This window comes from Mustela erminea, chromosome 16 (genome assembly GCF_009829155.1).
Source record: "Mustela erminea isolate mMusErm1 chromosome 16, mMusErm1.Pri, whole genome shotgun sequence".
In the NCBI taxonomy this organism is placed as follows: Eukaryota; Metazoa; Chordata; class Mammalia; order Carnivora; family Mustelidae; genus Mustela; species Mustela erminea.
Window position 1 is genome coordinate 18,105,443 of NC_045629.1, and position 24,228 is coordinate 18,129,670.

General features: G+C 42.3%; 1 protein-coding gene across 6 annotated transcripts in view; it reads left to right on the forward strand.

The window, feature by feature from the left end:
• The window catches only part of TRIM55 (tripartite motif containing 55), a 43,697-nt gene that overhangs the window by 759 nt on the left and 18,710 nt on the right, over positions 1-24,228 (forward strand). For 3 of the 6 annotated variants that reach the window (XM_032315708.1, XM_032315703.1, XM_032315707.1), the window contains exons 2-9: positions 160-332; positions 6,649-6,814; positions 8,619-8,714; positions 19,817-20,050; positions 20,396-20,418; positions 20,522-20,646; positions 22,147-22,403; positions 23,743-24,030. In XM_032315708.1, coding sequence (XP_032171599.1) covers positions 160-332; positions 6,649-6,814; positions 8,619-8,714; positions 19,817-20,050; positions 20,396-20,418; positions 20,522-20,646; positions 22,147-22,403; positions 23,743-24,030 — 1,362 coding nt within the window. The remainder of the gene's footprint in view (positions 1-159; positions 333-6,648; positions 6,815-8,618; positions 8,715-19,816; positions 20,051-20,395; positions 20,419-20,521; positions 20,647-22,146; positions 22,404-23,742; positions 24,031-24,228) is intronic. The other 3 variants (XM_032315704.1, XM_032315702.1, XM_032315706.1) reach the window with 3 other exon arrangements.

Here is a 24,228-nt window from a genome sequence, read left to right on the forward strand (position 1 = left end):
CTGTATTTTAGGACTATTTGCTAGAAGGCCCTAAGGGATTATCTTATGGCCAGCTTAAAGTAGAAGTTGATGTTGTTTGTAGTAACAGAGTGGAAAGACGTCTCAGAAAAGCTACGTGTGGCATTACTCAATTCCTCTTTTCTTGCTTGGCAAGAACAGGCCTCTAATCCGTATTTGCCCACAAGAGGAGGTACGACCGTGGCATCAGGGGGCCGATTTCGCTGCCCATCTTGTAGACATGAAGTGGTTCTGGACAGACATGGGATATATGGCCTTCAGAGGAACCTGCTGGTGGAAAATATCATTGACATCTACAAGCAGGAGTCCACCAGGTATGGTTCCTCCCTGTGTCAAACCCATCTGAAGCTCGTTTTTTGTCTGTTTGTTTGTTTGTTCGTTCTAACAGATTAGTACACCAAAGGCTTGTTTGCTCATCACAGACATGGTTTTCTCTGAAAATGTTTGTCCAAGGGAGAAGTGCTCATGGAAGAAGGGAGCTGGTGCCCAAGGCTTTGTATCAATTTAAGAATGAAGTAATTCATTAACACTAATCCATTCAATAATACTGAAAGAGTCATAACTCAGCCCATCCTTCTAAGCCTTGTATTATGTATATTTTAGACATCCATGCTCTTCACAGGTCCTTTGTAGCTCCAGATTCTACATAGCAGAAAGTTTACAGTACAAAACTTTAAGGAAAACTAATAGAAATGGGATTTTCCAAAATAAGCCAGTTCCTAGTTTAGACAGTCTCACCTGAAAATTGTCTAGATGATCATCATAAAAACAAAATTCTCTAACATACTTAGTCATGATATGGACTCTGGGAAGTTGCAAAGCAATGCACAGTCCTGTCCTTTAGCAAAGTAAAGTTCAAAGACATGGAGGGGGTGGCATTCAGGCTGTTTCCCTAGTCTCTAGCTATTACTTGCCTCCTTCTGTTAGCATTCACCTGCTGATGGATTGATATTCAGCATATGCATCCATTTATTTAAAAAAAAAAAAAAGGCTTCTTCCTCATTGAATCACATTGGCTATAGCCTTCCTTTCCTAGAGACAACACTGCAGGAGTTCATTCCTAGAAGGCATGGTGTGAAGAGCCCTTTTCAATTGTACACAGGTCAGTCCGGTCCACAAAGCTTGATAGCAATATTGAGACCATCTGGAAATGAACTTATTGTGATTCTTATTAGGAGACATGTATTTATGGAACATCTGCAGCACCCTAAGAGCCTTGCACTCTTAAAAGGAAAGCTGTTCTATAAATCTAACATATAATTATTATAATCATTATGGCTATTAGTTTCTGCTTAAGATTCAAACTAAATTAGATAGTGCCAGAATCTAGATGGAATTGGGGAAGAAGAGTAATTGCCGATGACATATTGCAGAGACACGGAGTTAGCTATTCCCTTGCTTCCAGAGTCTCTGGAGAAGAAAGAAAGTGCTATTGTTGCTGCTGTTGCTTCACAGGTCACATCGGATTATATTTCGTTACTTTAAAATGCAAATACACGCACTGTCTCTTAAAAAAAATCAGTCAATTAATAACCCAGACAATTATTAAGGGTGTTTATATAACAACAGATTCAGTGCCTAGTACAGTGTCTTGCATAGAATGGCTACTTTCTAAGGGCCCATTGACAAAGCAACACCACAAAGCTTCTTACATATCCTATTTATTGCAGTAATTTCATTTTGCTACTTGTTACAGTAGAGAGCTTGAGATATGGGAAATAATAGCAATAGTGTTATGAAATGCAGAGAAGAGATAGTAAAACTTGCAGCGTTAGCAAAACCAAAAGACACATCCTTATTTTAACCATAAAGTCTACATGCGCATTTGCCAAAAAAGTGCCCAGGTGAGAAAACTGTATGAAAGTAATGAATCAAATTTCCAACCATGAAGCTCATAACATTGCTTTTCTGATTATCAAGTTCTTGTGCTGTTATTTCTTGAACGTGAGACCTGCCTTTGGGACGTTTTTACTTGGTGGCGAAACCACAAGTTGCAAAGAGGGCCCAGGTGTTTCTGTTTGGGCATAAACCCAGGTGTTCCCTGGAGACAGGCAGCCTTGCCAGCCCAGGAGCCTGAGCCTCAGAGTCCATTAGGCAATCTGAGAACAACCTTGGATAACAGAGTGAGAGGAAACCATTTCTGGCTGTCATTGGGGTGGGGACAGAAAGGAAAGGAGGACTAGAAATTGTAAATCTTGACACACCTGACCTTACCTAGACTTCTCCATGGTGCTAAACTAGCTACAGTTTGGGGAGGTGACAAGAAGAGGAATTTATTTTGCTAATGTTAATCACGAAAGTTACAATAAATAACTTTATGATAAGTTAAACTAATATGTGCTGAGTACATGTCAACCGCTATTCAGGGTCCTTTACACATGAATCGTGTATAATTCTCTAATTCTCATAACAATCCTGTGAGATTGTGATTATTATTACCTTGTTAGAATTTCTGAATATTTCACTGAAGCCAAGTCGTATATAATTTAAACATCCAAATAACGTGAGACCGCTAAGGAGGCCTCCACTCTCATCCCACTCTCTCTCTACCCCCAAGTCTCACTCTCCAGAGCCAGACACTTTTCATTGTTTTAGCTATTTTTCTGTTAAAGCCCAGTGACATCTGTATACTATGACTATATGCCCATTTCAATTTGACATTCTCTACCGACATTTCACTGCGGACGATCAGGACAATGTCCTCACATGGCTGGGCTTTGCCTACTTGTACTCTTCCCTGGGCTGAAGCTTTGTTTCCTAGGACCTACGTTTTTCTCTTCGTTGATTTATTCTGTTGTTTTTGTGGATCACATTCTCAAGTATCTCCCCCAAATATGCAGAAAGCGTGCCACTTTGCAATCTCCCACACACTCCTGCCTTCTGAGTAGCTGGCTTCCACAGTTCCAGAGCCTTCCTCGGGTTCCACGGCTGGGGTCAGCTTGCTCCTTGCAGGCTTCTCCCCTGCAGGCACTTTGCAGAAATAAGATGCAACTCGAGCAGCTCACTTCCCTTCATCCAGATGTTCTCAGTTTTACATTTGGTCGACATCTCTCATCTGCTGTCATCCTGCTCATTTTTTGTCCTTATCAATTTATATTAGAATGTGATTCTTAAGATTTCCTCGCTCTCATTTTAGTGGGATTTCCACAGAAAATACAGATAAAAAAAAGACATAGGTTCATTCTGCTATATTTAATTAGAAGACCCTCGGGCCAATTTTCAGGTATGAATCAAAGCGGAACCTGAAAAGAGGTTAAGTAACGTGCCCGAGGCCACACAGCTGTCACACGGAGAAGTTCAGCTGGACTTGAACTTGGAGACCGGTTCGACTCAAAAGACACTGACTGCCATGTATCACCAAGACCAGGTGCCCACCCTTCAGGAAACTCCGGGAGGGTCCCTACCTCCTGTGGCCAGAGGCAGCAGGCTCCAGACTCCTTGTGGCAGGTCCCCACCAAATGGCCAGGGGCCTCTGTCTACATCTGGAGCAGAGGCCTGAGCCACAACTGCGAGCTCAGACACTCTCACCTGATGAAGGGGCATTTACATTATATTTACATAATATTTATGCCCTGTTTGACCCAAGTCTGAGACATGTGTTAAGTTGTCTAAAGGTTTCTATTATACACCCACTTATAAGTGGGGGATGCCTCTGGGCCTGTGCTGCTACCTAAGGAAGAAAAACCTGATAAGAAATATGGGAAGTAGTTCTCAGCCTGTATTGCATTATGGAAAAATCATCACAATCAAAACTAAACATACAGCCTTATGGCTATTGCCACATTTTTAGTGTTTACGTATACTGTGTGTGTATTTATACTATATATATATTGTATATGTATATGTATTATGTATAGATACACTCACATACCTGAGCTCTGGTCAGAGCTGTTGATATCAGAAGAGCACATGGAACACAGGCTGCCCTGAGGAAATGCTTCAGGGAGATGAGCCACAAAAGCATCACCTGTGCTATTTTCCAGTGAATGTGCTCCAGGCATTTGCTTGACATTTATTATTAAGAAACTGAGATACATGGTAGGGAAGGTATTGGAGTTGGAGAAGCTTTTGAGCAAGCAAAGAGCAAACCACCACTCCTAGTCTCTAGGGCTTTGTCACTCATAAATGGAGTCTTCAGAATGTTGTCTGGCCTCTTCCTTTGAGGCTCACGAGTGCCAAGTAACCCTGGGCTTTCCCCCATATTTCACCTGCCTTCCCCAGATGAGTGGTCTTTATGTTCGAGCACAAGGAATACTGTCCATTAAACTGGAAATTTCTCTCATTCGTCATTCATTCAACAAATATTTACTGAGTACCCATTCTGTGCAAGGCATTGTTCTGGGCACTGGGGTTTCTGCAAAAAAAGACAGGCCTGCCCTCATGGAACTCACATTTTGGTGGAGGAAACAGACCTGGGCAGAGTTTACTTTTCTCAGTTGACTTCCGAGAATATAGCAGAAATTCAAGTCAGGAGGCCACCGACTTTATGGAAAACATATGGCTGCAAGACTGGGCAGAAATTCCTTTTACAAAACCAGATTCTGAAGTCTTGAAGCTGGAAGCCCATATAAATTTCCTTACCAGACCCAGGGCTTCTCCCTACAGCCTAATCTCTTGACTTGACTCCTACCTAGTGATTTATAGATATAAATCAGTATATTCTCTGCCTTCCCCTGAGTTTCTGGGGCTGCAGCTACATGGTACCCCATCAATAGCAATGGTTTTCCAACCATTTTATTTATGTCTCACAGTAGAAATACATTTTACATTGTGATACAATGACCATTACATACATGGATGGAGAGATAGATAGATATGAAATATATACTTTTGTTTCCAGTGTACTTAGATATGTGTACACATACACACAAATACGTACATACATACACATCTATGTACAACAGAAACAAAAGTTTCACATAAAATTACCTTATTCTTACTACATGTAGTTCACAGTATTTACTGTTCTATTTTACTGTGATTTTAATGATGTTGGTGATGACCCTGAAATTGATTTCAAGGCCCATAAAAATCAATGTCATGGCCCATGAAAACCTGCAGTTTTTAAAAAGTGGATCTTGATAACAATGGAAAAACTCAGTCCCAAATCTTTTAAATAACCATGCTTTTAAATAACTATGTGTTTGGGAATGTGAGGAAAGGCTATGGATTTGTATTTACATTTTTCAGGCACCTCTGAAAACTATTAACAACCTTGGTCTGTAGATAGGATATGTAAGAATTCCAGGTTTTTGCAGAAGTAGGCTACACCCACATCTCTCACCATGTTCTCCAGAGAGGGCCTAGAACACCATGACTTGGCATAATTTTGATCTTGATCATAATACATAAGCCACGCTGATTGTTAGGGGAACATACAGGGCCCTACCCTGTGCTGTGAACTTGGGCCGTTCCAGGTGATTCTACAGCTAACAGGTTGTTCTTAATAGAATTTTTTTTTTTTAACGATTTTGTTTACTTATTTGACAGAGATCACAAGTAGGCAGAAAGGCAGGCAGAGAGAGAGGAAGGGACGCAGGTTCCCTGCTGAGCAGAGAGCCGGATGCAGGGCTCGATGCAGGGCTCAATGCGGGGCTTGATGCGGGCTTGATCACCAGGACTCTGGGATCATGACCTGAACCAAAGGCAGAGGTTTTAACCTACTGAGCCACCCAGGCGCCCCTAACAGGTTGTTCTTAAATAGCAATGACTTGTCTCTCCCGTTCCATGCTTTCGTTCTTCATTGCTTGGTCATCTTCTCACTAACACACACAAATCCAATGCTCCATTATTACCTGTTGCAGTTCTGAAAAGTCTTGGTGGGTGCTGAACTGTTGGGAAAACGGAAACTTGGGGATTATCTGTGAGAACCTTACGTCTAAAGTTACCACCATGTCCCAGAACAGCATTTTGCATTTTCTTATTGCTTCGAGAACTGTTCACCTTCACTGAGCACATACTAACCACTCTTGATCTTAATCAGTTATTTGTATGTCATTTTCTGAATGACAGAAAGAGACCCAGACAAATTAATGAAGCACCTGTTGACATTTTCCTTCTTACACAGAGCTTCTTCTCACCAGTGTCTAGACTAATAATCAGAGAATAATCCAGCCCACTCCCCTCCTCCTTGTGGTGGGAAAGGTGTTTGCCAGAAGCTGGAGAGTTGGGATCTAGAGGCTCTGCAAACCTGGGGGTAAATTTGAGACTTAAGAGTTTCAGCCACTTCTCCTTCTTTACCCATAACTGGAAAGTATCTCAAGAGACTTTTGAGTGTGTGTGGAGATAGTTGCTGGAGCACACTTTGAACACAAAAGCCTGCTGTCCAGCTTTCAGGAATTCCACTCACGTGTTTTAAACCTTCAATAACTTGAAATCATCCACGATGGGAACACTCACCACAGAAATTGTCAAATGCTACAGGTCAGAGTATCCGTGTCCTCCCCTCCCTCAGGCTGGTTGTTAGAAATCTAGCAACATGCCACTGCCAAGCCCACAGGGCAACTAAATTTGGAGGGCTCTGGGCACAAGAAGGGTACCCCGGGAGTTTTCTGGAATAGCAATGCTAATCACCCCTCTCTGCTCTGCCCCAATGGGAGCTAACACGTGCATCTGCCTACCTCCTCCCAGACCAGAAAAGAAGTCCGACCAGCCCATGTGTGAGGAGCATGAGGAGGAACGCATCAACATCTACTGTCTGAACTGTGAGGTGCCCACCTGCTCTCTGTGCAAGGTCTTTGGAGCACACAAGGATTGCCAGGTGGCACCCCTAACTCACGTGTTCCAGAGGCAGAAGGTAACAGAGCCCCCACGGCGCCTCCTTTGCAGCCCCTTCCCAGGACCTGCAGGATTGGCTCCCTTTGCTGAAGGGGACCAGCCCAAGTCACGCAGTCCTAAGGCGCAGAGGCGCAGAGGGTGGAGCGCGAAGGGGTGCAGTGCCGGTGGCACGCGGCCACTGGCTAGATCCCCTGGAAAGGAAGGGGACTGCTAGAGAAAGAAGGGGTGCCAAGGGTCAGAAAGGTGCACAGAGGGTAAGGGTTGCGGTTTTTTGGGCACCTCGGAGGCACCACTGAAGACAAGCAGTGTGCTGGCCCCTGGTCTGAGCTACTTGAAAATCAGACTCTAGATATGAAAAGGTTAACTTTTCACTCCGGGCACAGAAACGTTTCTTCATTTGCTAACAAAACGTTCTGTTTGCCACACCCCTCCCAGGCCTTCTCTCCCCCACTCCTACTGTATTAGGCTTCAGGGCTGGGTCAGGCTGGCCTCCTGCCTTTTGCCCCAAGGCCAGTTGCTGAAAGACCCTCCTCTCCCCCCCACCCTACCGTTTGGCACTTGCCCCCACCCCAGGGCCTTAGCCTCAGGCGCTCTCACTGTGACCAACAATAGTTTGTCCCCCAGCTTATCACTGACCTGCCAACTTGGTTTCATCCATTGGCAAGTAGCAATGTGCCCAGTTAATGCAAATAAACAGCCGGTGATGTGCTCAGAGAGATGAGCTGCTCCCACACCTAGACCTTGAGGGGCTCCATAGCTGGCTTCTTTCTGTGAAGCATCACAGAGCCCACATTTGGTCGGCGCTTTACGTGTGAGGATCAGAGTTGGAATCAAACCTGAAAGCCAATCTTTCGGACAATACCAGTCACCAGTGAGTACTAGCAGCTAAAGAAGCAGGATTTAGCAAAAATAAATATTTATTTATTTTTCCATCTATTTAATGATTTACTTCCCCTTTTTCCTTCCACACCCGCCCAACCCACTCAAGTCATGGTATGTTAGAACCGAACAGTTCTTGTTTCCCTCAGAGCCCTAGAAACTCATGTGGGATGGACAGAAGGACAGGCTGGCAGGAATTCCACCTGCTCCTGTTTGGGCAAAGCAGCTTCACTTTTAGATATTGGAATTCCATATTAGCTTCGTTTTGAAGAAAGTGCCCCGAGGCTTTAAAATGTTTTATAACCGCAGTTGAGGTTCAGTTTTCTCACTTTATATCTGAGAAAATTAGGGTCCAAATTGATTACAACTTTGCCCAACATTGTAAAGAAATTAAAGGCAGAGTTGGACCAAGCAGGTGTGTGTCCTAAGTCCCCACTCAGTGCTGCCTGGTGGTCCATAGCCGGTCTAGGAAAGGGCTGAGTACAAACAGTGGCATCTCTTTGAGTCAAAAGAGGAGAGGAATTTCAAGTTGAAAATTCTGCCCTAGAGCCGTCAAATGTTTCAGCTTCAAGTTTGTAATGACTGAGTCTTGTCTATATGTACTTATGCACCTAACACATAGAAGGTGCATAATATGTTCTATCTATAGTCCATAATTCAGGGTTTATCATTTTTTTTTTTTTTTAGCAGGGTCACAGTCTCCATTAAGAATCTGGTGACAACTATGAGACCTCTTTCAGACAATGCACTTGTATACACACGCATACGGAAGTTTAGTTACAAGACCAGGAGGTTGTCCGGCCTTCTGAGCCTGTCACTATTACTCCTAAGGGGTTCGATGGACCCTGCATTAGGAATCCCTGAAGACAATGCTGTGATTTATCTGCAATCAGTACTGACTAGAAAACTCCTAAAATCTTGCATGCCTCTCTTCCCTTCATTAGTCTGAGCTCAGTGATGGCATCGCTGTCCTCGTGGGAAGCAATGACCGAGTCCAGGGAGTGATCAGTCAGCTGGAGGACACCTGTAAAACTATTGAGGTAGGTCAAGCAACTCCAACCAAATATAAACAAATCCTGAACTCCTGGGGTGGGGGGGGGGTTGTGGCCCCCTCATGCCACCCAAGCTTTCCATACAGAATGACCTCCTTCCTCATAGGTTTCTCCAATACTCTCCTGGCTCATGAAGAAAAGTTACATGAGTCAACAAGACAGATTTCGCCACATTTACTAGTACGATTGTGACATTTGTTGCTCTTTCTTGGTCAGCCCATTTGGAAAGATGAGCTACAGGAAAAATCAATTCCCAATAATGCAAAAGAGTGTTGTCCACCATGGACGGTTTTTTTGGTGGAAATCCAAACGGTCCTACGACACACTAGTTAGTGCTTTGGAAAATCCCATGTAGGTTTGAGCTACCTATCTGTGCTCCGACAGCGGGGCCACAGAGGGGGGCAGCAGGAGGAGACAGATGTGTCTGACTGTGGTTAGAGAATGATTCGGTAGCTGGGAGCTCACTGAGACCAGAGTTCTGGCTCACCCATCCCTGCCCTCTGCCTGGCCCAGTGCCTCGGACATAAGAAACACTCAGTAAAAACTCGAACACATGCGTGAATGGCTGGCTGCATAGCTCACATTTAAGTCTGACCTATAAGAAATACTTCCTCAAGATCCAATATAAGGTGCGTAATTGCTGAAGGCAGAATTCTGAAGCCTCAGAGATTTAGCTATGTGGCAAGTATGTTATCAAGAACTAAAGATTCACAGACTAGTGAAGCCGGGCGGCCCAGAGGGCTAGAGCAAGACCTGGATGTGTGCAGCTCTCTGGATCTGTAACCAGGAGCCATTTATTGCCATCTCCCTGCTTTAAGTTTTGGGGTTACTCGTTTTTTTACTTGGGCCTCAGGTGCAATGTTGAGGCATTGTTGTTTTTGCTGTGGACAAGGCTTCTCTCATTATCTATTTATTTCCTTTCACCCCCACTTCCCACTCTCTTCTCTGTAAATAACCACTCTAATATGTTTGGTGTTCTGTTTACCTACTCTTATAAAATCTTTATCATTTTATATCCATGCCTTTTACTTTTATAAATGGTATTGTGCTATATTTATCATTCTGCTTATTACTTTTTATAAACTAAGCATTGGGTTTTAAGATCCATTCTCATGTACATTCAATCCCTCATTCTCCTCTGTAAAAATGAGACATAGTACCCCTTTTATAGAGTTACTGTGGGAAACTAAGCATAAACAAAATGCTTACCGCAGTGCCTCGTACATGGCGAATGCCTGGTAAGTACCCCATTTTCATTATGTTATCATTAGAAAGGCAAATTCTATCAAAAGCCCAAGGCGGTTCCTAGAGGATGATTTCAAGAGACTGGCCATAATCATCTCATTTTAGATTTACACATCATTAAAATCAATGTCCTCTCTTCTCCATGCTCATATTCCTGAAAAGAACATGATAAATCTGAGATCCATTTATAGAAGAAAAGTTTTCTCTTAGCGGAGAACCCAATGAGATTACAAAGTGGACATTATAAACTCTTCTCTTTTTGCTTACTTACAGTAAAGGGCCAATACAACTGACTCAGTAAGCCATGAATCAGCACTCCAGTGTGGTACCGTGTTGAGTGTTCAGTGTATAAATAGGAGCATGTTGATTGTGGGCGGGTGAGGTAATCTCTATACTCATCTCTGGTCAGGCCTTCATCAGAGACCTCCGTCCAGGACGTAGAGGCTGCGGCACACAAACAGGAGAAAAGCTCTGTGGGTCACCTTTGGCCTTGAGCAAACACTCCGGCTCCATTTAGCCAGTCTCAGAGGACACTGAAAGGGCGAGGAAAGATTTGACAACTGCTTTTCTTCCTGGAGGCCAGTCAGGGGGACAAGAGGAAGCAGCTGCTTTTTCTTTCATTGAGAACAAGACAAGAAGGAACAGGTTTGAAGTTAAGTCGGCAGAAGGGATTTAGTGCAGATATCAGGAGGAACCTCCTGCCAGTGGAGGTCAGGTTAGGACTCCTCTTACTCCTGATAAAAGCATTCATCAAACATGACACACCTTTACAAGTATTTTCACAGGTTAAATAGAGGAGTATAACGGTTTCCTGTAGAGCTTTCTGATGAAGCTGAAAAATTGGCAAGAGCCATAAATGTGTCCATCCCTTTTACCTATTTATTTCACTTCTGAGATCTTACCTTAAGGAAATAAAACTGTATAGAATGTATATATTCATAAATAACCCTCATATACATTTATAGGGGGAGAAAAACCCAGAAACCAAAAGGTGAGGAGCAGAGAACAGTGGGTCTACTGCCTTCCTTATATATTCCTATATCACACATTTTTCTAAAGTGAGCCTGACATTTTTAATAACCAATAAAATAAAGGATGAATGAATGTGTTTCAGATAAGCACAGTCCTTTCAGATCAGTTTGGTGGCTTATCTGAAGATGTAGGTATTGGCTCAGAGCCTCATGGGGGTCTCTGATTTTATGATCCCTACTTGATGCAAATATCCTCCATTTGAAGAGGCCAGAGGGCAGAGACCCTGCTGCTAATGGCCACAGGGTACACCTCTAAACCTCGAGATGATCTCCATAGAGCCAGGACCATATCAGTGGCAAAAAACCAGAGGCTCCCTTTGTGTGTGCCAGCCTTCAAGGCAGCATGTCATGAAGCACCATGGGTTCTTGGCTTGGAGTGAAATGGTCCTACTTTACAGAGCAGGTGAAATCTGCTCCGGAGTTCAGGTCACAGAGCTCCTGTTCTCCCATCTTCCCTGGGGTGGTTATTTTCCTGCCTGGCTTTGCTCACCACCTGCCTGGAAACATTTTCTGGGAAGCCAGGAGTGGCTCTTGGCCAGGGGGTGGGGAGCTGTTGTTAAAGAATTCTCTCTTCTGATTGGCAAAGAACCCCTTAGGGATGGGAAATGGAGTAGTCCCTGGGTGGGCACTATCCTTCCCTAATTACCTCGCCTCTTCCCACTCGGGACCCTGACACCTGCCCTTTGGTAAGAGTGTCCATCCCTCACCCATGTCTAATTTTGTCCCTGATCATGTAATGTCTTGCAGGGCTGGTCTGGCCAGGCACCGGCCCAGGACCAGCCCTGGGGAGCTGTTGAGCTTAGGCTAAATCACACTATGGACTTCTTATTACCCTTTAAAAATAATGTATGCAGTTGATGTGGGTTTACAATGATTCTGAGTGGCTTTGAGAAGGACTGTAGTCACGGAAGGCCAGTCTGAACTGTGTCAAAAGGAGGAGTGGCATTTTTTTCTCATTGTTGTGGGCTGGCAGTGTATAAAGGAGCCTACAGCCTTTTTAGCTGAATGTGGCTAACCTGGCTGAATGTGGCTCAGCCTGAGACACTCCCAGAGCTCTCTAGTTCAGGTTGTTGGAGGGCCTTCTAGACTGTTCTAGACAAGCCCACCATGATCTGGAGCCACACCTGCCTTTCCAGGCCAGGAAATGTTCTGGAACAGGCTTTGACTTAGAGGGCTGCTGGTTGGAGTAGACAAGCACACTGCCTTCAGAGCTCTCTTGCTTCCAGAAAAATGTGCTTGGCTTTCCTTCCTCGTCCCTAGAAATCATAACCTCCGTCTTACAGTCTTTACAAAGGGCACTTATCCTATGTCACTGGACACCCAAGAGAGTAGGATATTAATACTAGCCTCATGAGGCAGGCAGGTGGGCCTAGAAATAATCCTGCTTTGTATGGATGCATGTCTAAAGAAAACAGCTACAAGTTGCATAATAAATATTTGACCTTGAGCATTTCCATTATCTGAAAAATGACAACTTTAATAAGATTCTCCAATGATTTTTGCAATGAAAACAAATCTATTATACTTCCAAAACAATAATTTTACCCAAATAGCTTTTGGGACCTTGTCCATGCAGTTACAAATATGAAGTCCAAATGTAAGAATCATTTGAATAAGCATGCCAGAATTTTTAAGGCAACATTTTAAAGGCAATAGAACATAGACTTAAAAGACCAGGCTTCAGAATTTGAATTTTAGCAGTCATTTAACTATATGACCTTTGGAAGTGGCTTAAGCCCTTTGTCCCTCAACTTCCTTGCTGGTCTAGTGGGGTTAGAAATACGTTCTTCACGATGTTATTGTGATGCCTAAGTTGGGGTAAGAGGCACAGGCCAGGGCCTTGATTAAGTTACCTCCTATTGTTTTCGCAGTTAGCTTGAAAAGAACACACTTAGGGTAATGATGCTAATAATTGTTTGAACCACTGGGGCATTGGGATCATCTTTTAAATGGTGTCAGAATAAGACTATGAGGGTCTTGGTCGATTGTGATGTGGAGCTAAGTAAGCAACCCCTTTCAGACAGAAAAACTGAACATGAACAGTAGAAGATAGTAGCCCTATTCTTGATCTAAGAGGCTTGGAGGTAACTTAAAATATTGGGAAAGGGAGCTAAGGCTCTTCTGGGAAATGCGTTGACTCTCCACTGCAGACAGGAGCAAATTAAAGAACTGCTCATCTCACCGTGCTCTTGTGGCTTTCACTGAGCCAGAGGCGTACAGGGCTCTCTGCTTTACAGAGTTTACTCAAGGAGCTTCTAGATGGTCTGGACAGACACCCCAGGAGTAAGCTTTAGCGATCCCATGAATTAGAACATAATTGTTCTTCTAACACGAAGTGGGTGGCAACATGGTCACAGTAGAAAACAGCATGAATTTGGGACTCCCGAGCCCTACGGTCCCTGGGTAGAGTTGCTTCACTGAGCACTGCACAAGCCACCCCGCAGACAGGAGAGGGGCTGAACTCCGGCTCATGTGCCTGGAAGGAACATGTTCTCCTCATTTGTCTTCTCTAGTGTAGCCCAGCAGAAACCCAGCCGCTCATCCTACTCTGCACTCATGGAACTTCTCCCAGGTGCTAGGAAGAGACCTTAGGAGCAAAGGGTCAGCTGATTTCCTCAGGAGACTATTCCTACCTTAAGATAGTCCTTTCTTTAGTGTTATTAACCTGCTGTCTGTTTTTTTTCCCCTTCTTTTGGGGGTGTTGGGGACAGAAAACCCTATTGGGCTTAATGAAGGGAATTCTGAAGTCCTGTATTTCAAATGAAGCTGAGTGTGCCCTCCCAGACCCAGAGCTGCTGCACCAAACAAGTGTGGGTGTAGATGAGTGGTAAAGGAATGTGGTGGGTCTGTGAATGAGCCGGCTAGAGCCAGTTGCTCAGTGACAAGTGGTGGGGGGAAGAGCTTATCTGTAGCTCTATTTTGGTCCCAGAGGCGTGTTCCTTACATGGTAAGAGCAGTGGTTCCAATTGTCTTAGGTTTTCCTGTCATAGGCCTGGCACATTCCCAAACTGGGACTGACATTGCAGGGCCGAGAGATAGGATTTATGTCTTCATGCTGGAGATGACCACCCTGAAATTTGCCAGGAGTGGAAACATTTTAGAGACTGAAGACCAGAATATCTCTACATTTACCTCAAGTCGTTGAGTTTGGAACTATAGAGTCAACCACCCAATCCCACCCCTTACAGCAGAGATAAGAAAACCACCCTAAGGCTAAGAGGCTCCCTTCGGGTCGCTCGGCTGTTTTTTGCTATCTTCCTTTGAGTACTGAATGAAGCAGAGCCTTGGAGTATAGAAACTTTTGAGGACTGAATATCTCTAGAGACAAGTCATATTTCATTCACTCCGCCATTCAGACAGTCTTTCTCATGTGTGCCCACTCTGCCATATTCTGCACACATAATGCTGGGAAGTAGTGATGAACTAAACAGACAAGTTTACTGCTCCCAGGAAGGTTTTGTTCTAGGAGGGGAGTTAGACCATAAAACCAATAAGTGTTTGGGGGAGACGGTGAGCCCCTGAAAATCCGGCCATTAAAAACAACGGAATGATGGTTCTTTGAGCGGCGAGTTCCATACTCTTTAGTAGAAGAGTGTCTGTAGTTGATTTTTTTCCTTGGAATGCTTCTTTCTGCAGCTGCATATCTTGTATCTTATCATCACTAAAATATAAAGAAGCCTCAAAATTAGAGTCTGTCAGTTGTTTTTGTTGTTTTTTAAGATTATTTATTTATTTATTTGGCAGAGAGAGAGAGAACAAGTAGGCAGAGAGAGAGGTGGAAGCAGGCTTACTGCTGAGCAGAGAGCCTGATGCAGGCCTCCATCCCAGGACCCTGAGATCCTGACCTGAGCCAAAGGCAGCGGCTTAACCCCCTGAGCCACCCAGGTGCCCTGAGTCTATCAGTTTTAACATTTCTTTGAAAGCAACAGCTAAACAATGGGTTTTGGATAAATATTAAAGGTTACCTACTCACGTCTAAGGAAATGGCCAAATGATTACTTGGTCTTTTTTCTTTTTAGCCGGATATTATGACATTGGTTGGAAACAGATATTCCACCTGTCATCATTTTGCCATTTTACCACAGTTTTCCCTTTATAAAGTCAACCCTTTTGGGTATATTGCATCCCTACTGGGTTCACCTTAGAGAAGAGATGAATCTTATTTTCATTCAAAGATTACAGACAACTTCTTTTGGTTCTTCTAAGTGTCTTGGCAGACCCAGGAGGTAGGTCATGTTCCAGTGGGGGTTACACATCAGAAAATACTTGGAGGCAAATACCTAGTGCCTTTGTGATGGAAATTACTTCAGTCGCTAAACACTCTCACACAGGACCCCATGTACACCCCTGACACACACACACACACACACAGGACATAGGAACTGCATATATCAAAAGGAAGAAAATGGAGAATATTTGAAAAAGTAAATTTCAGAGTTTAAAAAGTATATATCTTGCCTGGGTGGCTCAGTTGGTTAAGCAGCTGCCTTTGGCTCGGGTCATGATCCCAGCATCCTGGGATTGAGTCCCACATCGGGCTCCTTGCTCGGCAGGGAGCCTGCTTCTCCCTCTGCCTCTGCCTTCCACTCTGTCTGCCTGTGCTCGCTCTCGCTCGCTCTCTCTGACAAATAAATAAATAATCTTAAAAAAAAAAAAAAGTATATATCTTGATTCAATTACCGTCCAGAGAAGTGGGGGTAAGGAGAAGGTACACAGCCGAGAATTTTTACTGAAGCTTTTTTTTTTTTAGACCAAGCCTTTTAACTGGAATAAATGCAAAAGAATGTTAAAAGGGGGAAAAAAAATCTTTGAGGTGAGGAAGTTTTTGTGGAGAATAGAGAAAGACGGTTGCTATCATGCTTTTGCAGGTAACAATCATCCTTTAAAGTATGCTACCTGCAGACATTTTGATGAGGCAGAAGTCCACATTTTTCCCATACCATTTTTCAGGTTACTGGAAAGTCACTGTTAAAAGCATTTCAGGTCCATATTTACAAAGGCACAGTAGGTGCTGAAATTCAGAGTAATTACTATCACTAGCGAGCTGGCCTCTAAGAAAATATTTTTCTTCTGTAACATATACTTGTTCATTAATTACCTCAGAGGATGAGTCGATAAGCTGAGGTGTTTGTTGTTAGCTGACTTCTGTAGCACTTTGAAGGTCTTGTGGTCCAGAAGGATAGAAAGGCACCCACCTTAGTCTCTCATGTATTGCTTCTACATCGGAGAGTATGAAAAAAATAAAAGAATTTTAATTTCATGGAATATTTCTCATTTGAATCTGACATTAGGTTAACTTGAACATCTTTGGTTCATTTATAAGTCAGTAAGTACAAGTTTCATAATTCCAAGAAAGAAGCATATTTTTCCTTTTTTAGAAACATATTTTTCTGACTCATATTTTGCATAGAATTATACTAAAGGCACATTAAGCAAGAGGAAAAAAAGTTTTGTTTGTTTGTTTGTTAGAAAATCTGATCATTTTTCTACCTTTCTTATGAACACTAAAAAAATCATGGCAGGTTTTTAGATCTTCTAATGCCTGGTACATAGTAATTAGTGAGTTTTGCTGAAGGAGTGAACTAATGAATATAATTCTGAAACAATCTGAAATTTCTTTAAGAGCCTACTTGCTGCGGAGTCGCTTTGTTAAAAGACATATATTTGGTTCACAGTAGTTCACATAAAATTTTTTTCAAATTTCTTTCAAGTGTCTCACAGGTAGGAGTAGTTGCAACCCAGGAGTTCAAAACCCTTGGCTCGAGGCCAGACACCAACAATAAATGGCAGAATGGTTTGAGAAAATGATTTAACTCTGCTGGACTTCAGTTTCCACATGAGTGAAATGATTGCTCTGGAGCAGGTTACTTCTGATATTCCATGTAACTTAAAAATTCCACAACTTAATAATTCAAATTAAGGATAATTAGACCTAAGTTTAGTAAGCACTGATATAGTACCCATAATGTGTCAGGTAATATTAAAAGGGTTTTATACAGCATGTAGTTTTATAATAATAATAATCAAGCATGAACTGTGCATAAGGCAGCATTTGATATACTGTAAATAAGTAAATAATATTTTCTATTAAATGATAGTAATTGTATTAAAATTAATATGGTCAAAATTACTAGAAAACCCAATTGAAATAAAATACACTTGGAATTGAAAATAACGTAAAAATAAAGTGGTTATTTCATTTAAACCACTAGATAAAACACTAGCCATGACACATGATTTCGCATCATTCTCTTTATAAATAATTTGGGTTTTGTGAGCTTGAATGTTCTCACACATATTAAATCATATGGAAAAAAACTTTTCAGAAACAAAAGTATTCTACCAGTATCACATCTTACTATTTGTTATATACGTTTCAAGTGTACAACTTCTTTTAGAAAAATAAGCTAGAAACCATCAAATATTTGCAGTAAACAGTAGTGCTTCTGAACATCAAAGAGGCATATTTCGGGAATGCAGTGAGCACAAGGTTTCCTGTGAGCTTGAACAGAAAGCACTACAGGGAAAGAAAGTTCGATTGGGAAGGTACTAACAGGCTTCAGTTCTGAGGCCTCATAATGGTCCAGATCTCAAGCTAAACGGATGGAAATGGATGCAAATTTGGCAAGCCCAGTGATTTCCAGGTCTGGACACGCTTTGTGGGCTTTTGTCCTATTACCTTGACAACTGTCAAGGCTCTATGGATTTTCATCCCCTCCTCACACCTTCTCTACTCCCGCTTATCTTTTATGGCCAAAGTGGGCATCGCTTCCACTAAGAAGCTCTTCTTGAGCCATCCACCCCCACTCCCCTTGAATGTCTTGCACCCATAAACTTCTATAAAACCTGCTATAAATCTTTAACATATTTCAATTATTCAGCCTACCTTCTTCATGCATTATTATTGTCCAGAAAATATGATGAGAATTGATTGTGTTCCAAGGGAAGCAGTGGAGTGAGGTGTATTTCCTGCACATTTTTGGAGTATCTTCATAATCAACTATTTGGTTTAGGTTATCCATTTTTTTTCCCCTTACTCTAAGAATAGTAGAGAAATTGGGGGAAAATGAAACAGTTTTAAAAAGCCTGTTTAACAGATATATACGGAATATCTGTTGTCCAAAGTGGTATATGTCCTAAGCAGACCCAGATTCTATCCTTAAAGAGCCTATACTTTAGATATTTAAGAAACTCATGTATAGGAAAAAAGTGATACTTGACACACAAGAGACCAGTGTTTACTAAAATGAAAGAAAATGTAATAAGGGTCAGAAAGGTCAGAGATATCAGATAAATTGGATGGATTCCCAAGAAGCCTCCACTGGACAGGAGAGCTATGTTGGATCATTGGTGTCTCAAAGCCTGTTCTCAGCTGTAAAGGTCCTGGACCCAGAGATGGTCAGATCCAAGGAAAATGACATATATACATACCAAGCTTACTGGAGCTTGAAAAACCAAAAGGTCAATGATCAGGCCAACTGCAAAGTTAATTATGATTTAACATGGACTCAAAGAGAAGGAAGTTAAATGGTACTAGAGGTGTTTCAGCCACACAATGGAAATGCACAAGTCTAATCTCCCATACAGCCTTTCTCTCTTTCTCTTGGGGACTCAAAGGCCAGATCCAGTATTTCCTTGTTTTAGACAGTATTGGATAAATAGAAGACTAGGTGGATAGAGGTATATGCCAGTGGTGGTAAATATTATGGGATTTCAGAAGAACTAAAAGATGGCATTCAGTCATAGAGATCAAATAACATTTTATGGAAGAACTGGTATTCCAACAATGTCTTTAAGATTACTTAGAGTTGGAGCACCTGGGTGGCTCAGTCCTTAAGTGTCTGCCTTCAGCACAGGTCATGATCCCAGGGTCTTGGGATAGAGGAACGCATCTTTGGGCTCTCTGCTCAGCAGGAAGCTGGCTTCTCCCTCTCTCACTCCCCCTGCTTGTGTTCTCTCTCTCGCTGTGTCTCTCTCTGTCAAATAAATAAATAAAATCTTAAAAAAAAAAAAAAGGATTACTTAGAGTTTGCAACTGTGAATTGGGAAAGAGCATTCTAAAAAGAGGGGAAACGATGAGCAAAGAAAGTGAGTGGTTTGTTTTTGCTGGATACAGGGCATTGCGATGAAGAATAGTACAGTACTATGAAGGAAAGCTGGAACCAGGTAATGGAAAAGCTGGAAAGTCAGTTATGAAGTTAAAATATTATTCTTTGGAAAATGAGTAGTCAGAGAAAAAGCACTGTACCCCCAGGGAAATGTACTCCAGGAAAATGAATTTGGAGCTTGAAAAACTCCATGGGTTTGCCTGAATAAATTCCAGATGTAGAGGCCAGTGGGAAGAACCAGAATCTCCATCCGAGGACTGAAACTAGGACAGGAGTAGTGTAGGTGGAGCAGAGAGACTGAAGGGTACAAACCAGGAAGTATCACGGTGTTTTCCTTACACACACATACATATTCACACACTCACCGTAAGGCAAAATATAACACTATAAGCTATCTAACCAATATACAATTTTTAAAAAATGTGTCCTAATTTCTATGAAATTCTCCATTTATAAAGAACATAATGAAAAAGTCATTGATCCATTTAGCCAATTTGGTTGATTTGGGTTTGTCTAAGCATCAAATTTGATAAATATGAGATTTTCAAAGTATCAACACAATGGGAATCTCTATCTAAGGGATAGCTTGAAGGGAAGAAAATACCCTATATATGCAAATTTTCTTATCCTCCAAAACATTCCAGGTGATTTTGCCAAATAGACACTCTTTCAAACACTTTCTAACATGAGCTAACCCAACTAACAGGAATGCTGCAGAAAACAGAAACAGGAACTCTGCGAAAAGTTTGATTACCTGTATGGCATCCTGGAGGAGAGGAAAAATGAAATGACCCAAGTCATTACACGAACCCAAGAGGAGAAACTGGAACATGTCCGTGCTCTGATCAAAAAGTATTCTGATCATTTGGAAAATGTGTCAAAGTTGGTTGAATCAGGAATTCAGTTCATGGATGAGCCAGAAATGGCAGTGTTTCTGCAGGTAAGTCTCCTTTTGGTACCTAATAAAACTAATCAAGAAGGTGGGTGCTGGAGAAGTAGGTGTCATCATATTTTTGTTATTTTATGTATATCTCATTTTGAGTTATTTTACCAACTATAATATAAGCTCGTTATGTGTTCATGTCTCCATCTGTTTAAACAACTTCATAAGCATATATTTAAGAGACCATGACATCACTTAAATATAAGAAGGTTCTGGTATAAAATAGCAGTTATTCACAGCATTTAGAAACTAAGCTCTGAGATTTTCAGAATCAGCAGAGGAAAGAATTAAGTCTTTGATGAAAAGAACTTAAGTAGGTCTGTCTTTTGTTTGCTTTCACAGAATGCCAAAACCCTGTTACAAAAGTAAGTAATTTTCATTTTATGGAAAAATGCATACTTTTCATTTTTACCCAAGGCTATCAAACATTAGACCGTGACAGAAAGTGGCAACTTGTCTTTGTTGCAGAATTTCTGAAGCATCGAAGGCATTTCAGATGGAGAAAATAGAACATGGTTATGAGAACATGAACCACTTCACAGTCAACCTCAATAGAGAAGAAAAAATCATCCGCGAAATTGATTTTTACAGAGGTTTGTTTTTCTTGTGACCATTTGGCCAAAGTTGCAGGTGTGTGAGAGCTGCAGCTGGGTTCAGCAGGAGAAAGAGGGAATTCAGGATCACCTCCAGAATGGATGTCGACAATTATACAAGGATCATAATCCAATGTGAAACTCTATTTCATTACAGATTCATATAGTTGGTTGACAGTGTTTAACTTTGCACAGCACAGTGCCCATTAGAATGCCATTTTGGGGCATTTGACTCTGAGCAGTCAAACACTTAATAATTGATGGTGATGATGATGTCTCAACAGCAACCCTACACGAGGCGTCAACCACAGTGCTGTGAAGTGTTATCGAGTGCAAGGTTAAGGATGAGATAAAAATAAAATGTAGAAGACATTTGGAGAGATATTGTAGCACATCCACTTAATCGGACTTTAGAGGGCAAGAATAGTAATGAGTCACAGAGTGAGTTACACCTGGAAACAAAACTGGCTCTCTGTGACCAGATGTATTTCATGAGTTATAAATGCATCTCTACCATTTGGCCCAGAGACCGCCCTCTTGGAAGTTAGTCCCCCTGAAACAATTGAAAAAAGGAAAATAACCTTGGAACTGACCAAGGTTATTGATGGTCTTGATTCATCATGGTCATCTAGATGACAAGACACCTTGACTAGACCACTAATAACCAGGAATCTATATCAGTGTATACAGATGTAACTTTATTTATTTTTTAAAAGATTTTATTTGTTTTTTTGATAGATAGAGATCACAAGTAGGCAGAGAAGCAGGCAGAGAGAGAGGGGGGAAGCAGGCTCCCTGCTGAGGAGAAAGCCCGATGCAGGGCTCCATCCCAGGACCCTGGGATCATGACCTGAGCCGAAGGCAGAGGCTTTAACCCACTGAACCACCCAGGCCCCCCCAGATGTAACTTGAGATGCAAGTCTTCAGGATGTATCTTTTTAAAAAAATTACTTAATATTGTTATCTCTTCTTAATATTTCCTGAGGGAATATTAAGATCAATGCATTAGAAAAAGAGTCATGGCTTTAACTGGGCATAAGTCAGCATTCACTGAACAGAGGAGGTAAGACATTAAAACAAGACAGGGTTTTGTATGTTTTCTGAGAAAGGGAAGAGAGTTGTATTTCCATGTAATTTGACACAGATAAACAAGTGAAAATCTCAGCCCCAGCCCTCCAGGAGCTTGCAGATGTGACAAAGTATGGTATAAATGTGGCCAGGCTCTGGGAGTGGGGGTCAGGTTCATAGTTCACAGTAGTAGTAAGGACTGCGCTTTGTACTGGGAAGGGGAACAAGGAGGAAGGAGATGGTTGGGCCCATCTTCACATTTCTCCTGTCCACATTTAACTAGAATGTGGCATATCTGGGCCATAGTCCAGCGTCTGATGGAGAAGATTTCCCTAGCCCAACTTTAATCTGGGCTGTTAAGTACTGGCCATTAATTGATTTCATAGCTGCAGTGGTAATTATAATGATTTTAAGAACACATTACCTTACCAGAAGATGAAGATGAAGAAGAAGAAGGAGAAGAAGAAGGAGAAGGAGGAGAAGGAGCGGAAGGAGAAGGGGAAGAAGCAGAAGTGGAAGAGGTAGAAAATGCTCGAACAGAGTCATCAGGAGAAGAGGAAAGTCCAGAGAAAGCCTTGGAGCCCTCTCAGCTGGCCTCAGAGCTCCAGGCTGCCACAGGGGCACTTCCAGTTTTCTCCCCAGAGCCACCTCCAGCCCTGCCACCCACTGCAGATGTCCCAGTGACACAGGTAACCATTCACTAATTCCCTCCCACAGGACGCACAGGTGGGCCTCCTTGCTGAATAGCCGAAACAATTGATTCTGCCTTAAGAAAAGAGTAGCTTTAGGTCAGACATTTGTATGTGAAAGACAAAAGAATTCAGAGCAGTCACAATGTCAGGGGGGAAAGTCCACTAAGTGATTCAACAGTTCGTTGTTATCATTGGTTGGTGAGACTGAGTTTAACTCAATTTTCCCACCAATAGCACCCTCAAATCTGAGGCCATCTTTGGAAATTTTGTGTGCAGAGGAGAGGGCTATGTGTGTAACATGTTAGTTCATAGAGAGCCAAAGTCATGAAGATTGGGTCTGCTCTGAAACCATTTGTGGGGTACAGGGTGAGAAATAAAATGACTACACCTTTAGAACTTTGAATTTTCTGTAGATAATAAAGGTGATAAATAGAGAAGTCATGCTAGTTTATCCCTGTCACATCTTTCAGTAAGTGGGCAAACAAATGACATCTGATTTTCTATATATCTGTCATTCCATGAGATTATATGTTAAAAGAACTGTTATAGAGATTTCGTAGGAGATAATTCATCCCAAATCCTGTATCTGATTGGCTGACCCTTTGTTTCTAAGATGTCACTGTCCAGTTTTCAAGCCTTTGTGCTGACTTCATGGCACCTTCAGCAGAGAGGTCTCGACTTACGGAGTTTGTGGGCAATGTAGATTCATCAAAAAGGTGTCCTGGTTTTTCACCTGCTTTCATAGTGGATTGAAAGTATCGATAGAAACAAAATGTTAGAGGGGAAACTCTGAATTAAAGAATTACATTCTATGTTAGGTCTCCATAGGAAACCAGGCTAAAAGATCATTTACAGTCCCTCGACTCTTGAAATTCTGGGTATACCAATTGCCCTGAGTTTGAAAGAGGTGTGGTAACTAAATGAGAGGTGGATTTGATCAATAAGATCAATTTGGGATTTTAGAAAAGAGGTTTGGTGAGCCCACCTGGAATGTCAAAATATTGATCGTGGCCAACAGATCGACCTTTCTCCTGTATCAGATATTTTATAAGCACCCTTCATTTCAGGCATCTTCTATCCGTCTCAGCCTACCATCTAGTGAAGGACAAGCACAGAAAACAAGAGTGGGCACGTGAAGGTGCCCAGACAGAGGAGCCCTGGCAGCTCTCCTTCCCTGAGCGCTCGCAGAGGGTGGGATCAAGTTGAACATGTGTTAAATCAGGCACTGCACAGACAGCTCACTGTTTTCAAACCCAAAGGGAACTAAAACCGACTGCTTTTTCTTCTTCTTCTTCTTCCTCTTTTTTTACTTTTGAATGTATCTGCCCCAATTAAGGGGGAGGTTGTGCCCACTGGCTCTCAGCAGACCACAGAGTCTGAAACTCCAGTCCCTGCAGCAACGGACCCTGCGGATCCCTTGTTTTACCCTAGTTGGTACAAAGGCCAAACCCGGAAAGCCACCACCAACCCACCTTCCACCTCAGGGAGCGAAAGTCTGGGACACATAGGGCCTCCTGGTTCTGAGGATTCGAATGTGCAGAAGGCAGAAGTGGCAGAAGCTGCAGCCAGTGAGAGGGCAGCAGTGAGTGGTAAGGAAACTAGTTCACCTGCAGCTACTTCTCAGGTTAGTGTTGATGCTCTTGTGTTGGAATGCTCCCCCATGCCACCTAGCGTCCTGCTGGGGTCACAGCAAGAAAGAAGGGCTTCCCAAGGGGCAGAAAGAAACCCTGGCTGTGGGGAGAATGCAGAAACAACTCATCCTCCAGTTTGGGCTTGTTTGTTTGTTTGTTTGTTTAAGTCTGGCAAAACAAAAAGGAAAACA